General features: G+C 49.2%; 1 protein-coding gene across 14 annotated transcripts in view; it reads left to right on the top strand.

Moving 5' to 3' along the window:
* The window catches only part of plekha6 (pleckstrin homology domain containing, family A member 6), an 82695-nt gene that overhangs the window by 44775 nt on the left and 19657 nt on the right, over positions 1-18263 (top strand). For 9 of the 14 annotated variants that reach the window (XM_079747784.1, XM_079747782.1, XM_079747778.1 and 6 more), the window contains 2 exons: positions 2616-2716; positions 11226-11425. In XM_079747784.1, the coding sequence (XP_079603910.1) occupies positions 2616-2716; positions 11226-11425 (301 nt within the window). Of the gene's footprint in view, positions 1-1680; positions 1927-2615; positions 2717-2988; positions 5015-11225; positions 11426-18263 lie in introns of those variants that run through there. The other 5 variants (XM_079747776.1, XM_079747781.1, XM_079747774.1 and 2 more) reach the window with 5 other exon arrangements.

The raw sequence follows: 18263 nt of genomic DNA, 5'->3' as shown, positions 1-18263 counted from the left end.
GTTGTTTGTGGATTTAAATGATATTTTTTCATGTCAAGAGTTTGACCGTTTATTGTGCGATTGTTCAGTTAAAGGCTGTAGAGAAAACACAATGAGAAAGACTACATGTCTCGTATGTGCCGTCACGCTCCCTGCGACTGGCGTGGACAAGAATGACAATCTCCCCATCGGCATAACTGAAACTCTCCACATGCCACGACTTATAATGGTTTTCACCTCTTTCGACGCTGTTATCCTCCCCTTGGAAAAAAGCGGTGAAGTGGAGCAGAGAGATCGACATGAGTTCAAAGTGCGGGTGGTGACGTATATCATTCATGTCGAGAGCAGCGAAAAGCTGTAGTTCACAAAGCAGCCTCACACAACCCTAACATTATCAAACTTCTTCGCGAAATGTTTTAGTTTTCTTTGCATGAAAAAATATAATTTAAATCCTAAAACAACATATGTGTAATCCGGGGCATATAAAGACTGGGACCAGAAGATAATTACTTTCCCTCGATTGAAACCCATTCATATTTTTCGATCTCATAGGTCCCATGGGCTCTACCGGAAGAGGCGAGTCTTTGCCACTCTATAGGCGAACAGAGCAAACAGTTACACAGCCAGTTCACTCCTGCGCGCTCCGGCTCCTCGTCCTCGGCAACAGGCAAGGCTTGTTTACCTGCAGCCACAGAAGCCTCCTTCTCTACTTGTGTCAATTCTTCTAACCCTAACCTCACTTTGGCTGATTCCCATTGCAAATTTGCTTCTGCCATGGTCGGAGGTTTGTGTCGGTCCAGTTCTCTAACTAAGCGGTGAAGAACCATGGCGGACATTGTGTTTACATCCCGCCCCCTCTCATTCCTTATTGGTGGGCTCACAAATTGACGGAACCAGTGGTTTGAAGTCCTAGGCCCTTCTAGCAGGCAAGCAAATTTCTAGTCAAATGCGTCATTTGACGTCAGGTCAGAAGAAATGCAAGGAGGACAGCTGGGCCAAGGGAAGACTGGGTTAGACTGAGGGAGGAAAATACTTTTTCTTAATGTTATAATAGCGATTCTATAATGGTAGAACACCGGTTCTTTATCGGTGAAGTATCCCTTTAAGGTTGGCCAATGGTTAACGGGCTGACCACAGCAAAGTGAGGCGTGGCTATCAACCTGCCACGCCTCACTTTGTGTGTCTGAGTGCATGTGTGCTAATGTCTGTGGATGGTCTTGGTTTTGCATATATTTGTGTATTTGTGTGTGTGTGTCTGTTTGTGTGTGTGTTTGTGCGTGCTCGTGTATGTGTGTGTGTGTGTGCGTGCTCATGTTTGTGCGTGTGTGTGTTTGTGCGTGCTCATGTATGTTTGTTTTTGTGTGTGTGTGTGGAGCTCGCGGTCGATAGTAACACTGAGCCAGATGGAAAAGATGATTATCTTAAAGACACATGAACTGTATTGTGATTGCACAACAAACCTCCCCCTACAACCACCTCCTGCCCCACTCTGCTCTCTCTATCACTGCCTCCCTGTGCCTGCCCTCACACACACACACCCACCCACCCTCACACACACACACACACACACACGCAGAGCAGCAGAACGAGCCCCTTGTGTTGAAGCTGTATTTGTCGCGCGAGAGCAAGAGGGGAGGGATGGAGGAAGGGAGAGTCGGGAACGGACGAATGAAGAGAGAGAGAGAGAGAGAGAGAGAGAGAGAGAGAGAGAGAGAGAGAGAGAGAGAGAGAGAGAGAGAGAGAGAGAGGGAGAGCATTGCAAAGCGAGCTGGAGACGGGAGGAGGAGGAAGGACATGGAGGAAGGACAGTACTCTTTCCATTTCCAGCTGCTTAATTTTTCAACACCTGCTCTATTATTTAAATGCGCAAAGTGCCCCCTCATTTCTGTTTCCTCACGGTGCTCGGATCTCTATAAATATCTCTGGATGGCCCGCTGTTGAGTCCGGGTGAGATTGTCCTGGTGTTGTGTATTTGTGTGCATTTCTTTGACTGTGTGTGTCTTACTGTGTGTGTGAGAGTGTGTCTGTGTGTGTGTGTGTGTGTGTGTGTGTGTGTGTGTGTGTGTGTGTGTGTGTTTGTGTGTGTGTGTGTCTATTTACTATGAACTGTATGTGTGTGTGTGGGGGGGGGGGTATTTGTGTACTGTGTGTGTTTGTGGTGTATGTGTGTGTGTGTATGTACTGTATGTGTGTGCATGTGTGTACTGTATGTGTGTGTGTATTTGTGTTCTGTGTGGGTGTACACTGTATGCGTGTGTGTGTTTGTGTTCTGTGTGTGTGTGTGTGTATACTGTATGTGTGTGTGTGTGTTAGTGTACTCTGTTCTGTGTGGTGAGTGCAGTAAAGGACTTTGAGAAGCTTTACTTATCACAGTCCCTCAGACCAGAGTGGACGTCTATTCCAGGAGGCTCCTGCTCTGGCAAAGACTTTCATGTTGGCCCCCCCAGCTACATACTCGGGCCCCTGCAGGTCTCTACGCTAAACAACCTTTTCTTTACTTTCTACAGGCGGGTCATGATCTTACAGCACATCACCTGTATTATCTTATCAAAGACCTGATGCTTTAGGAGTGTTTCCTCATGAAGAGCAACGCGTCGTCTGAGTGAATGTGTCTGACTCCCCTGTTCTCCGCCCAGATGAGAAGGAGGACACGGTGCTGGGCAGTCTGCCCCTGCTGAGCTTCCGAGTCGGCGCCGTGCAGGTCCTGGACAACGTGACCCGCAGGTTCTCCTTTAAGGTCAGTCTCCTCTTCACGCCCGTCCTCCAGCTGAGAGAGCGGCTCTCCTGCCTCTCACGGAGAACCATGAGGGAGCTGACAGGGGTGATGCCTCAGGCAGAGGGCTCATCCCCAGGACAGAGGGCTAGAACATACTGAATGGACCAGGAACAGAGCGCTGCTAACATGGACTCTGACTTAGAGGAGGGTGGGTGGGAGAGGTGCTGAGTGGGGGTGTTTTTCATTAGTGAGGACGTGGTACAATGTCATCCATAAGTGTCAGACGCCCCCCTTGGGGATGAGCTACGGCTGGGCCAGGTTCGGCGTGATGGGGCCGTAATGGGCGGAGGGCGGTGGGTAGTAGAGTGTGGGCTCAAAGCGAGACACGCCCAGCACACAAAGGGAGATTGCTCATAATTTCCAAATGTTTCCATCGATCATTATGTCTTTTTTGCCTGCCTGTCCCTGGTGTGTGCCCGGGAACATTCCCTGGACTTTGCCCTGGACATTCCCCTCTCTTGCACACTCACCACGGATGTGTCTGGTAGAAATCAGGACAGCAGGGCATAGGGAGGCTGGCCGTGTGTCTGGTCACATCCAGAGCCGTAGGGAGAGAGCGGAGATGGAGGGAACGTCGACGACTGGAAGTAGTGGGAAGGTAGAGGAAATGGAAGCAGCTTCGCCAGAGAGCCAGGTAGGAGAAGAGATGTCAGTGGCGATGTGGTTCACAGTCTCCAGGAGCCTGGCCATGTTCTATCTTACATAAAGCAGGGCGAGAGCCGGTCCCTCCATCCTCAGCCACAGGCTCACATCAGTCATGAGAACATTCAGCCTGTCCTTGTATTGCCAGCTATCACTTGTCCTCGTTTCTCTGACACTATTTCTGTAGCTCTGGTGTGGACATCAAAGCTAGTGGCCTTGAGATCGGACACATTTACCCGAAGACACATTTCATCTTCTATATCGACCTAAAATCCTGCGTACTCGCAGGGCAAACAACTGAAACAGCTTTTTTATGTTCAGTCGCAGATGGTTCAGGAAGGGTTTTGGCCGTACAAGGGGGGTTATATCATAGCATGAGCTAAAAGGCTGGTCTGCCAGGTCAAGGAATTGGATTTAGGACAGAATTGACATGTACCACATTCAGCGCCTTGCTGAAATCCTCCAAATTGTAGGCTTTATTGCACAACAATATCATTGGTATAGCTCGCATGCAACCAGAACTGTGCTGTAAATCTGGACCCTCAAGTGTGCGTAGTCGTCACATCGAGTATGTCAGAAGAGAGGAAGATGTGGAACATCAAAATGGCGCCAGGTGTCATGCATGTAAACCTACGTGTTAACCTACGATGGTTTAAGATATTTGGAAATACGCATGATGATTTCAAGAAGCACAGTTGATGAAAATTGTCCATCATCAACCTGACATTAAGGATGGTACAGTCAACATATAATCATAGAAAAGGTGCAATCATCTTTTCATTGAATCAGTCCAGTATTGAATGATGTTAATACCATGTTAATCTGTTAATACCATCTCTCACTGTTAACTATGTTGATATTAACATTAGCAAAAACAAAATGTGTTGATATTACCATTAACAATAGCAATATGTGTCAGGAATAGCTTTTCAATATGCGATCAATAATCGGTGAATCCTGAGGATACTTCACTGAGGATAGAACCTAGTAACATCAATAACTAACATCATAATTCTAAATGAACACTTAAACACTTTTTAACGGGGAATTGACTGCTGGTATGCTGGGCATGCCAGGTGACGTCAATCCTTATCGTTTGGTTTGGTCTTGGATGCGGGAGCAGAGCCGAGTTGGCGTGGGACCCTGTCAGACAGGTCTGCTGGTGTGTGAGCCTGAAGACAGGGTGTCCGTGTCTACCATGAGCTACATGTGTTGCTCAAGATATTTGCCCCTCTCTGTCTGCTGCTGCACCACCAACCCCTTAGGGAACAAGGAGGTGGGGCCCTGGACAGGGTGTGGCCCTGGACAGGCTGCGTCCCACTAGTCATGTTCCTGCACGCTGTGTGTGTGTGTGTGTGTGTGTGTGTGTGTGTGTGTGTGTGTGTGTGTGTGTGTGTGTGTGTGTTTTTTAAAGTCTAGCTCGTGATTCCTGTCTGCCCTGCCTACCTCCATGTGTGACACCTGTTTGAAGTGACCAATAGGAGAGTGAGAGGCGTAACCCGAGAGGTTCAGTAACGTACGGCAGGTCAGCGAGGCGGGGTAGCTAGTCGTCGGTTAAGAGTTCACAACATCCAGTCTACTTGGCTGTGGACCTTAGGGATTTAGTGAAGATGAATGGTAAGAATACATTGTTCAATCTCTGTGTCCTAGTTCACTGAACGGGTGGGGTTTTCCTGTCCAGAGTGCTGCTGGGCTCAGACTGGGGGCTTCTTGCTGTGCTCGGTGGTGAACGAGATGCCCCCAACCGGCCAGTTCAGCAGCTTCTGTTCAGAGGTGCAGGAGTGGCTCCAAGAAGTCTTGTTGTGTGTCTATGTGTTGGATAGTTCATGGCAGATTGTCTTTGTATTCGCCCTGTTGACACTTACTTTACTGGATGCCTGAACCAAATGTTTCCAAAGAAATGACACATGTTGTGTTAGCACAAGAGACCTTGCCCCACCCTCCCCGGTCAGGGTGAATGATTAATTCAGAGCCGAAGCCCGCTGTGTGTTTGTGTAAGAGAGAGAGAGAAGAGAAATAGAGAGAGCCAGAGAAGTAAAGAGAAGGGGGGAAACAATGCCTGCTAGCGTTACCAGGTACAACCCTAGTGTTGGGTTCCAGCTCCAGGTGTGTTTGTGTGTGCATCAGTGAGCCTCACAGCCTCATGCTATCAGGTGTGTTAGCCTCTACTGAGCCTCATGCTATCAGGTGTGTTAGCCTCGACTGAGCCTCATGCTATCAGGTGTGTGTTAGCCTCTACTGAGCCTCATGCTATCAGGTGTGTTAGCCTCTACTGAGCCTCATGCTATCAGGTGTGTGTGAGCTTCACACTGAGCCTCATGCTATCAGGTGGAGAAGCAGGCTGGGCTTCCTTTAGGCTGTTGTGTTTTCCTGATGATCTCTCTATTTATCCGCTCCTTCTGGAATACAGAAACCCAGAACATTTTTTTTTTCTGTGACCTGATCCTGTCTCAAAAGGGGAGTGGAGTGTCATATTGAGCAGACATGTAATGAGTATCATTGGAGCATCTCTGCATCACAAAGAGAACTGGAAAGGATCGGCAGATCGAGTGATCATGAGTCATCGCATCAGTTTATTTATGCCATTGGTTCTTCCTGGCCACATGCTTGCACTGGAGATTAAAACCAGAGGGCTAGAGGGGTGTGAGGGGTGTTGACCACTGCACATTACACCCAGTGAACCAGAGGGGTCTTGACCACCGCACACAGCACCCAGTGAACCAGAGGGGTGTTGACCACTGCACATTACACCCAGTGAACCAGAGGGGTGTTGACCACCGCACACAGCACCCAGTGACCCAGAGGGGTGTTGACCACTGCACACAGCACCCAGTGACCCAGAGGGGTGTTGACCACTGCACACAGCACCCAGTGACCCAGAGGGGTGTTGACCATTGCACATTGCACCCAGTGAACCAGAGGGTGTGAGGGGTGTTGACCAATGCCCAATGCAACCTCAGAATAAGTATTTTACAGGCAAACTTGTTTGATACTAAATGTAGTTTCTGTTTCATGACTTTTTGAAACTATCCTAAATCTATTTTCCACAAACACTAGAATATTGGAAAGTTTTGGTAGGATGTGTCATTTTTGTTGGTTAACAGGAGACCAGGAGTTTTAAAGGTTTCAAAGTTGTTCCAACAAAAGGCTCATTATTTGAGGTAAAAGTAGTTTAGTGATATTTGTAGGCTCTTCATTTGTCAGAGATTGAATTGCTTAAATGGGAACACTTTCAGCAGCACGTTGAGCAGTATCTGTTGATCGGTATCTGTTGAGCAGTACTATAAGCACGCTGTAGTTGAATGTACTGGTCCTCTGAGTTGCTTTATGTTGTGGGATTTCATTTGTTACAGAAACAACAACAGGTCACAATCTTGTGTCGGCATGTAGAGGGCCTTAGCTGTGACAACCAATCAAACAAGCTATATCTCCTATGGCATCGGAGGGAGTGACAGTTAGTTTCACCATGGGTGCATTCAATGAAATCCTATCTTGGTCCCATGTTTAATATTAATCTATTTACCATTTTCTGAGATGACCTGGCACGAATCCCAACATTTCGAAACCTGCGATTTTGTTACAATGTCAACTATGTTGTCGTTGAAACTTCCCACGCACAACTTAAACGGCGTGTTAGTACCTGTGAAAAGTTGGCCTGCAGCGAGGTAACTCTGAGGCTCTGAGTGCTGTGTCCTGCTGCAGTGTAGCAGCAGAGGACAGCCAGAGCAGCATTTCAATAGCCCCTGTTGACTGGTGTTGCATCCTTAATGACTGCATGGTAACACCATGAACATAAACAGATGTAAACACACACACACACACACACACACACACACACACACACACACACACACACACACACACACACACACACACACATAAACATCCACAGTACACACACAGACAGACACATGCATATTCATATACCCATACACACCCACTCACAGACACACACACACTCACACTCACACACACACTGGCATGCGTACATAATGTTGATTAAATATTCATGAGTATGGGAAGGTTTAAAGAAGGGCTGACTTTGGGGGCTGACATAGGTGCATGAGTTTGTGTGTTTTTGTGTGTGCGCGAGTTGTGTGTGAGTGTCACGAGTACAGCTCTTAATGTAGAACATGCTATTATATAAATTGGAGCTGTAGCATTTAATTTATTAGTTAGTTAGTTATTAACTTAGTTCATTAGTTAAGCTAAGATCAGGGTATTTCACTGAGATTTAAGATCAGTGAGACCTCAGACCTTCTCACAGGGGCAGGTGACATGATGCTGGGGAGAGAAGGTGACCAGAACAGACCAATGTTTGACTTGAAAAGCACACTCTGTTCCACAAATATGCACTGGAGGTCTGCTGCTACTCAAACATACTGTTCAAACACTCGCGCACGCGCACAAACACACAGATATAATACAACAAGTGCATAGTACACAACATGCAGACACATACACACAAACACAGACACACATATATAGTACAAGTAAACATGCAGACACATACACACACACAAAAACACACACCACACAAATATAAACAGGAAAACCCACAGATGGGTGTGTGTGTGTGTGTGTGTTTGTGTGTGTGCATACGTGCATGCGTACGTATGTACGTGCGTGCGTTCTTGTGTGCACTGTGTGCATGTTTACTTGCTGAAATATAAGTGTTGACTCTAATTGAGTGATGAGTGGGTGGTGTGGGCGGTAAACAAATTGGAGAGCAGGGATGTAGAAATATCGATATTTGTAACAGGGATAATATAAGTAACAATAACAGATATAGTAGATAGATCGATCTGATACATGTTTCTTTCTCTTCTCTTCTTCTTTCTCAACCCATATTTCTTTATTACCATCTTCTTCTTTATCTTTACAACCGTATCATTCCCCCTTTGGTCTGGCCTCACAGCCACCCAGAGAAATGGAAACTGAAATGAGAGAGAGGCAGATATAGAGACCTATAGAGATAGAGGCAGGGATAGAGATCTATAGAGGCAGGGATAGAGATCTATAGAGATAGAGGCAGGGATAGAGATCTATAGAGATAGAGGCAGAGATAGAGGCTGAGATAGTGGCAGATGTAGAGGCCAACGTAGAGGGCGGTTGTAGAAGGACAAGGACTGTTGCTGATGGGTGAATCCATGAGCTGTGCCTGCAGCATCAGGATGTGGAACGTACCGGGGGAGGGCTCGAACAGTGCCCCACCCCAAACGATGCTTGCCGCTTGTTGCTAGGCTGACGGATGCTGTTGCCATGCACGGTTTCAGCCACTTACATCTGATCTCCTGGCGCTGACGCGGTGCTGTGAGGGGCTGGAGGGGGTGTGGCCTAAACACGCTCCAACGTGGACGGAAGTGACTTCCATGGCAGCCACAGAGCTTTACGTTACCGCTCTGTGAACCTGGAACGTGCCTCTCCTCGACACACGTGCACACACACACACACACACATGCATAGACACACATACATAGACACACATACACACACACACACAGACACATTAACGCACATATAAATTCATATACCTGGCACAATAATCACATATTCTAAGGAGCAATATAGATTAGATCAATTGTTTCCAGATACGAAAGACAATGATGAGAAAATGAAAGATGAGAGGATGATACAGAGAATACCATTATTTATCTGATGGTTATATCTGCGCTTCAAAACAATGTGTGAACAAGATGTTTAGTTGTCTGGGAAGATAGAAGCAGGGCCTGTATCAGCTACAACCAGCCCAGCCCAGGAACACCTATCCCAGTCACACTCACAATCACCAGCTCAGCCCAGGAACACCTATCCAAGTCACACTCACAATCACCAGCTCAGCCCAGAAACAGACATCCCAGTCAGAATCGCAATCACCAGATCAGCCCAGTAAAACAAATCCCAATTCCAAGCCATCTTTGCTTCATACAAAAATTGAATCCATTGATTAAAGCACACAGTATATGACTGTACTTTAAACTCTTTTTTATTATTGTTATTGGTCGTATTTATATTTTACATTTTTATTTGTAAAGGTATTCATGTCAAATAATGCTAGTGTATGTGATGCGTGAACTGAACTAATCCTCTCATATTTAGATATGTTGTTTTATAGTAAGTTAATATTTAATTTTCTGGTGTGACACAACGGCGTCTGCCGCCACATCTGTGGAAATGCTGCCCCCCTGTGGCAGATACAGAGCAGTGTATGTGATTCCATAGAAGTTCCATGAATGCAGATAATGTATGACTTCTCCAATGATAAGGTTTTAAAATATATTCTATCGATATTATTATTGCACAAATCTGTCCACACATGGGTAGAAGCAAGGCCTTATATCTGTAATACGGATAAAGTTGCTGCAGGATTTGAAAGTTGTAAAAAGGGAGGTCAGAGGAGAGTCCGCTCTCTCCCTGCCATCTCCTCCCTGCTCATTCCTCTGCCTTGAAGGAGTGTTGCGTTCCTTTACCTGTGATTGACAGGCAAGATGGATTCCCCTGAGGCCCTCAATCTGACTCCACAGGAAACATTCTCCCAGAGCATTTACCTCACTAATAACTATCGGGTTGTTGCACCCTTTCTCCCGAGTCACACCCAAACGACAGCTCTTAAATCTTACCTGCAGCAATTTAACTACAGCTCTGTGCCAGATCAGGTGATCACCAGCCACCGACAACCTTAGGTGAGATCATGTGCTTTCTCTAACCTCTGAAAAACTCCCTCAAAGCTGTTTGAACTTCCTCCCGGCTCTCCCCCATCCTGTCCCCTCTCCACCCCCCGAGAGGGAGCCCCCCGCTGCCCTGCAAGCGGCCCCCCCCCCATGGGCCGCGGTGCGCACTAGGTAGTGTCCTGCTTTTCGATTACCCACAATGCTTGTCTGCAACCCCAGTTCAATCATCGTACTACGCTTCATGTTGTTGTTGCTGGTGCTGTGGTTGTTGTTATTGTTGCTGCTGCTGTTGTTGATGCTCGGCTTGCTTTGATGATGACATGAGATTGTGGGACAAAAAGTATGAACACAAGCACGCATGCACTCGCAAACACACACACACACACACACACACAGACACACACACGTTATTGCCAAACGTAATCATCATATTTTTACATTAGCTTTGTATTTACTCATTGCTTGGTCTGATGGTTGCATGCAGCTGACCTTAATATGAGGATGAGATGTTTGTGATGCAGCTTCACATGGGTTCAGGCAGACACAGACGCAAACCCAGAACTAGTTCAATTATCTTTAGAAATTCCAATTTTTAGCCGTACTCCACGACGAGCAAGAGTAAATCCCTCAAACAAGAAAAATGCACGCAGCGGGAAGCTCATCATTTGGTTGTATGGCTGCATGCGTTAGTTAGATAACTACATCTAATAATAGACACAAAATAATTATATTCTACATATTTTATTCCATTATTTTTAAACAGTACGACATCCCCTTAATAACACACCGCCACGCATGTTTTGGTTTGCAGTCCGGCCGTCCCGTAAGACTGTTTGTTTCCAGGTCAAGAAGCGGGGCGTCTGTCTGTCGCTGTCTGTCTGTCCGTCGTTTGACTGTCGTCTGTCCTCTGCCGTCCGTCCTCTGCCGTCTCTCCTTTGCCTGGCTCATGTGAACGCAACGCTGTGGTTTCATTTTTTCCATGCAATGTTTGAAACATGTTTGAAACACGTTTTACACAGCGCTGGAAGAGGCCTTCTTCAGACGATGTTTATGTGTGCATGCATAACATTTCCTTATTCATACCTTAATAATAAAGCAACAGTAAGACGGTACAGGCTGCGACGTCTGACCCTCTTCTTCTGTCTCTGGTCTCCTAGGTGTGGCAGGTCCGGGCCGAGGGAGACGAGGAGCGGGATCAGGACGAAGGGGCTTCTAAGGTTCCCCTTGTGTTCTGCGTCCAGGCCGAGCACGCCGGCACCCGCACCTACTACTTCAGCGCAGACAGCCATCAGGAGCAGGAGGAGTGGATCAGGGCCATGGGGGATGCAGCCCAGGTCGCTGCCCCACCAGCACAGAGGTATGGCCCTCACACCACAGAGCTACAGTAGGCCCATCACAGAGCTACAGTAGGACCCACAGAGCTACAGTAGGCCCATCACAGAGCTACAGTAGGTCCATCACAGAGCTACAGTAGGACCCACAGAGCTACAGTAGGACCCACAGAGCTACAGTAGGACCATCACAGAGCTACAGTAGGACCCACAGAGCTACAGTAGGACCCACAGAGCTACAGTAGGCCCATCACAGAGCTACAGTAGGACCCACAGAGCTACAGTAGGACCCACAGAGCTACAGTAGGCCCATCACAGAGCTACAGTAGGACCCACAGAGCTACAGTAGGCCCATCACAGAGCTACAGTAGGTCCATCACAGAGCTACAGTAGGACCCACAGAGCTACAGTAGGACCCACAGAGCTACAGTAGGTCCATCACAGAGCTACAGTAGGCCCCACAGAGCTACAGTAGGCCCATCACAGAGCTACAGTAGGACCCACAGAGCTACAGTAGGCCCATCACAGAGCTACAGTAGGACCCACAGAGCTACAGTAGGACCCACAGAGCTACAGTAGGCCCATCACAGAGCTACAGTAGGACCCACAGAGCTACAGTAGGACCCACAGAGCTACAGTAGGTCCATCACAGAGCTACAGTAGGTCCATCACAGAGCTACAGTAGGGCCCACAGAGCTACAGTAGGCCCATCACAGAGCTACAGTAGGCCCATCACAGAGCTACAGTAGGACCCACAGAGCTACAGTAGGCCCATCACAGAGCTACAGTAGGCCAGTCACAGAGCTATAGTAGGCCCATCACAGAGCTACAGTAGGTCCCACAGAGCTACAGTAGGCCCATCACAGAGCTACAGTAGGCCCATCACAGAGCTACAGTAGGACCCACAGAGCTACAGTAGGTCAATCACAGAGCTACAGTAGGTCCCACAGAGCTACAGTAGGTCCATCACAGAGCTACACTAGGTCCCACAGAGCTACAGTAGGCCCATCACAGAGCTACAGTAGGTCCATCACAGAGCTAGAGTAGGCCCATCACAGAGCTACAGTAGGCCCATCACAGAGCTACAGTAGGACCCACAGAGCTACAGTAGGTCCATCACAGAGCTACAGTAGGTCCATCACAGAGCTACAGTAGGACCCACAGAGCTACAGTAGGACCCACAGAGCTACAGTAGGACCATCACAGAGCTACAGTAGGACCCACAGAGCTACAGTAGGACCCACAGAGCTACAGTAGGCCCATCACAGAGCTACAGTAGGACCCACAGAGCTACAGTAGGACCCACAGAGCTACAGTAGGTCCATCACAGAGCTACAGTAGGTCCATCACAGAGCTACAGTAGGGCCCACAGAGCTACAGTAGGCCCATCACAGAGCTACAGTAGGCCCATCACAGAGCTACAGTAGGACCCACAGAGCTACAGTAGGCCCATCACAGAGCTACAGTAGGCCAGTCACAGAGCTATAGTAGGCCCATCACAGAGCTACAGTAGGTCCCACAGAGCTACAGTAGGCCCATCACAGAGCTACAGTAGGCCCATCACAGAGCTACAGTAGGACCCACAGAGCTACAGTAGGTCAATCACAGAGCTACAGTAGGTCCCACAGAGCTACAGTAGGTCCATCACAGAGCTACACTAGGTCCCACAGAGCTACAGTAGGCCCATCACAGAGCTACAGTAGGTCCATCACAGAGCTAGAGTAGGCCCATCACAGAGCTACAGTAGGCCCATCACAGAGCTACAGTAGGACCCACAGAGCTACAGTAGGTCCATCACAGAGCTACAGTAGGTCCCACAGAGCTACAGTAGGTCCATCACAGAGCTACAGTAGGCCCATCACAGAGCTACAGTAGGTCCCACAGAGCTACAGTAGGTCCCACAGAGCTACAGTAGGTCCATCACAGAGCTACAGTAGGCCCATCACAGAGCTACAGTAGGTCCCACAGAGCTACAGTAGGACCCACAGAGCTACAGTAGGTCCATCACAGAGCTACAGTAGGTCCATCACAGAGCTACAGTAGGTCCATCACAGAGCTACAGTAGGACCCACAGAGCTACAGTAGGTCCATCACAGAGCTACAGTAGGTCCCACAGAGCTACAGTAGGTCCATCACAGAGCTACAGTAGGCCCATCACAGAGCTACAGTAGGTCCCACAGAGCTACAGTAGGTCCCACAGAGCTACAGTAGGTCCATCACAGAGCTACAGTAGGCACATCACAGAGCTACAGTAGGTCCCACAGAGCTACAGTAGGTCCATCACAGAGCTACAGTAGGTCCATCACAGAGCTACAGTAGGTCCATCACAGAGCTACAGTAGGACCCACAGAGCTACAGTAGGTCCATCACAGAGCTACAGTAGGTCCATCACAGAGCTACAGCAGGTCCATCACAGAGCTACAGTAGGACCCACAGAGCTACAGTAGGTCCATCACAGAGCTACAGTAGGTCCCACAGAGCTACAGTAGGTCCATCACAGAGCTACAGTAGGCCCATCACAGAGCTACAGTAGGTCCCACAGAGCTACAGTAGATCCCACAGAGCTACAGTAGGTCCATCACAGAGCTACAGTAGGACCCACAGAGCTACAGTAGGCCCATCACAGAGCTACAGTAGGCCCATCACAGAGCTACAGTAGGCCCATCACAGAGCTACAGTAGGTCCATCACAGAGCTACAGTAGGCCCATCACAGAGCTACAGTAGGTCCCACAGAGCTACAGTAGGCCCATCACAGAGCTACAGTAGGTCTATCACAGAGCTACAGTAGGCCCATCACAGAGCTACAGTAGGCCCATCACAGAGCTACAGTAGGCCCATCACAGAGCTACAGTAGGACCCACAGAGCTACAGTAGGTCAATCACAGAGCTACAGTAGGTCCCACAGAGCTACAGTAGGTCCATCACAGAGCTACACTAGGTCCCACAGAGCTACAGTAGGCCCATCACAGAGCTACAGTAGGTCCATCACAGAGCTAGAGTAGGCCCATCACAGAGCTACAGTAGGCCCATCACAGAGCTACAGTAGGACCCACAGAGCTACAGTAGGTCCATCACAGAGCTACAGTAGGTCCATCACAGAGCTACAGTAGGACCCACAGAGCTACAGTAGGACCCACAGAGCTACAGTAGGACCATCACAGAGCTACAGTAGGACCCACAGAGCTACAGTAGGACCCACAGAGCTACAGTAGGCCCATCACAGAGCTACAGTAGGACCCACAGAGCTACAGTAGGACCCACAGAGCTACAGTAGGTCCATCACAGAGCTACAGTAGGTCCATCACAGAGCTACAGTAGGGCCCACAGAGCTACAGTAGGCCCATCACAGAGCTACAGTAGGCCCATCACAGAGCTACAGTAGGACCCACAGAGCTACAGTAGGCCCATCACAGAGCTACAGTAGGCCAGTCACAGAGCTATAGTAGGCCCATCACAGAGCTACAGTAGGTCCCACAGAGCTACAGTAGGCCCATCACAGAGCTACAGTAGGCCCATCACAGAGCTACAGTAGGACCCACAGAGCTACAGTAGGTCAATCACAGAGCTACAGTAGGTCCCACAGAGCTACAGTAGGTCCATCACAGAGCTACACTAGGTCCCACAGAGCTACAGTAGGCCCATCACAGAGCTACAGTAGGTCCATCACAGAGCTAGAGTAGGCCCATCACAGAGCTACAGTAGGCCCATCACAGAGCTACAGTAGGACCCACAGAGCTACAGTAGGTCCATCACAGAGCTACAGTAGGTCCCACAGAGCTACAGTAGGTCCATCACAGAGCTACAGTAGGCCCATCACAGAGCTACAGTAGGTCCCACAGAGCTACAGTAGGTCCCACAGAGCTACAGTAGGTCCATCACAGAGCTACAGTAGGCCCATCACAGAGCTACAGTAGGTCCCACAGAGCTACAGTAGGACCCACAGAGCTACAGTAGGTCCATCACAGAGCTACAGTAGGTCCATCACAGAGCTACAGTAGGTCCATCACAGAGCTACAGTAGGACCCACAGAGCTACAGTAGGTCCATCACAGAGCTACAGTAGGTCCCACAGAGCTACAGTAGGTCCATCACAGAGCTACAGTAGGCCCATCACAGAGCTACAGTAGGTCCCACAGAGCTACAGTAGGTCCCACAGAGCTACAGTAGGTCCATCACAGAGCTACAGTAGGCCCATCACAGAGCTACAGTAGGTCCCACAGAGCTACAGTAGGACCCACAGAGCTACAGTAGGTCCATCACAGAGCTACAGTAGGTCCATCACAGAGCTACAGTAGGTCCATCACAGAGCTACAGTAGGACCCACAGAGCTACAGTAGGTCCATCACAGAGCTACAGTAGGTCCATCACAGAGCTACAGTAGGTCCATCACAGAGCTACAGTAGGACCCACAGAGCTACAGTAGGTCCATCACAGAGCTACAGTAGGACCCACAGAGCTACAGTAGGTCAATCACAGAGCTACAGTAGGTCCCACAGAGCTACAGTAGGTCCATCACAGAGCTACACTAGGTCCCACAGAGCTACAGTAGGTCCATCACAGAGCTACAGTAGGCCCATCACAGAGCTACAGTAGGTCCCACAGAGCTACAGTAGGACCCACAGAGCTACAGTAGGTCCATCACAGAGCTACAGTAGGTCCATCACAGAGCTACAGTAGGTCCATCACAGAGCTACAGTAGGACCCACAGAGCTACAGTAGGTCCATCACAGAGCTACAGTAGGTCCCACAGAGCTACAGTAGGTCCATCACAGAGCTACAGTAGGCCCATCACAGAGCTACAGTAGGTCCCACAGAGCTACAGTAGGTCCCACAGAGCTACAGTAGGTCCATCACAGAGCTACAGTAGGCACATCACAGAGCTACAGTAGGTCCCACAGAGCTACAGTAGGTCCATCACAGAGCTACAGTAGGTCCATCACAGAGCTACAGTAGGTCCATCACAGAGCTACAGTAGGACCCACAGAGCTACAGTAGGTCCATCACAGAGCTACAGTAGGTCCATCACAGAGCTACAGTAGGTCCATCACAGAGCTACAGTAGGACCCACAGAGCTACAGTAGGTCCATCACAGAGCTACAGTAGGTCCCACAGAGCTACAGTAGGTCCATCACAGAGCTACAGTAGGCCCATCACAGAGCTACAGTAGGTCCCACAGAGCTACAGTAGATCCCACAGAGCTACAGTAGGTCCATCACAGAGCTACAGTAGGACCCACAGAGCTACAGTAGGCCCATCACAGAGCTACAGTAGGCCCATCACAGAGCTACAGTAGGCCCATCACAGAGCTACAGTAGGTCCATCACAGAGCTACAGTAGGCCCATCACAGAGCTACAGTAGGTCCCACAGAGCTACAGTAGGCCCATCACAGAGCTACAGTAGGTCTATCACAGAGCTACAGTAGGCCCATCACAGAGCTACAGTAGGCCCATCACAGAGCTACAGTAGGCCCATCACAGAGCTACAGTAGGACCCACAGAGCTACAGTAGGTCAATCACAGAGCTACAGTAGGTCCCACAGAGCTACAGTAGGTCCATCACAGAGCTACACTAGGTCCCACAGAGCTACAGTAGGCCCATCACAGAGCTACAGTAGGTCCATCACAGAGCTAGAGTAGGCCCATCACAGAGCTACAGTAGGCCCATCACAGAGCTACAGTAGGACCCACAGAGCTACAGTAGGTCCATCACAGAGCTACAGTAGGTCCATCACAGAGCTACAGTAGGACCCACAGAGCTACAGTAGGACCCACAGAGCTACAGTAGGACCATCACAGAGCTACAGTAGGACCCACAGAGCTACAGTAGGACCCACAGAGCTACAGTAGGCCCATCACAGAGCTACAGTAGGACCCACAGAGCTACAGTAGGACCCACAGAGCTACAGTAGGTCCATCACAGAGCTACAGTAGGTCCATCACAGAGCTACAGTAGGGCCCACAGAGCTACAGTAGGCCCATCACAGAGCTACAGTAGGCCCATCACAGAGCTACAGTAGGACCCACAGAGCTACAGTAGGCCCATCACAGAGCTACAGTAGGCCAGTCACAGAGCTATAGTAGGCCCATCACAGAGCTACAGTAGGTCCCACAGAGCTACAGTAGGCCCATCACAGAGCTACAGTAGGCCCATCACAGAGCTACAGTAGGACCCACAGAGCTACAGTAGGTCAATCACAGAGCTACAGTAGGTCCCACAGAGCTACAGTAGGTCCATCACAGAGCTACACTAGGTCCCACAGAGCTACAGTAGGCCCATCACAGAGCTACAGTAGGTCCATCACAGAGCTAGAGTAGGCCCATCACAGAGCTACAGTAGGCCCATCACAGAGCTACAGTAGGACCCACAGAGCTACAGTAGGTCCATCACAGAGCTACAGTAGGTCCCACAGAGCTACAGTAGGTCCATCACAGAGCTACAGTAGGCCCATCACAGAGCTACAGTAGGTCCCACAGAGCTACAGTAGGTCCCACAGAGCTACAGTAGGTCCATCACAGAGCTACAGTAGGCCCATCACAGAGCTACAGTAGGTCCCACAGAGCTACAGTAGGACCCACAGAGCTACAGTAGGTCCATCACAGAGCTACAGTAGGTCCATCACAGAGCTACAGTAGGTCCATCACAGAGCTACAGTAGGACCCACAGAGCTACAGTAGGTCCATCACAGAGCTACAGTAGGTCCCACAGAGCTACAGTAGGTCCATCACAGAGCTACAGTAGGCCCATCACAGAGCTACAGTAGGTCCCACAGAGCTACAGTAGGTCCCACAGAGCTACAGTAGGTCCATCACAGAGCTACAGTAGGCCCATCACAGAGCTACAGTAGGTCCCACAGAGCTACAGTA

The sequence above is a fragment of the Pollachius pollachius genome, assembly GCF_949987615.1.
Source record: "Pollachius pollachius genome assembly, chromosome: 12".
Taxonomy (NCBI): Eukaryota; Metazoa; Chordata; class Actinopteri; order Gadiformes; family Gadidae; genus Pollachius; species Pollachius pollachius.
The sequence above is the reverse complement of the archived record's forward strand: the minus strand, read 5'-3'. Positions and strand labels throughout refer to the sequence as shown.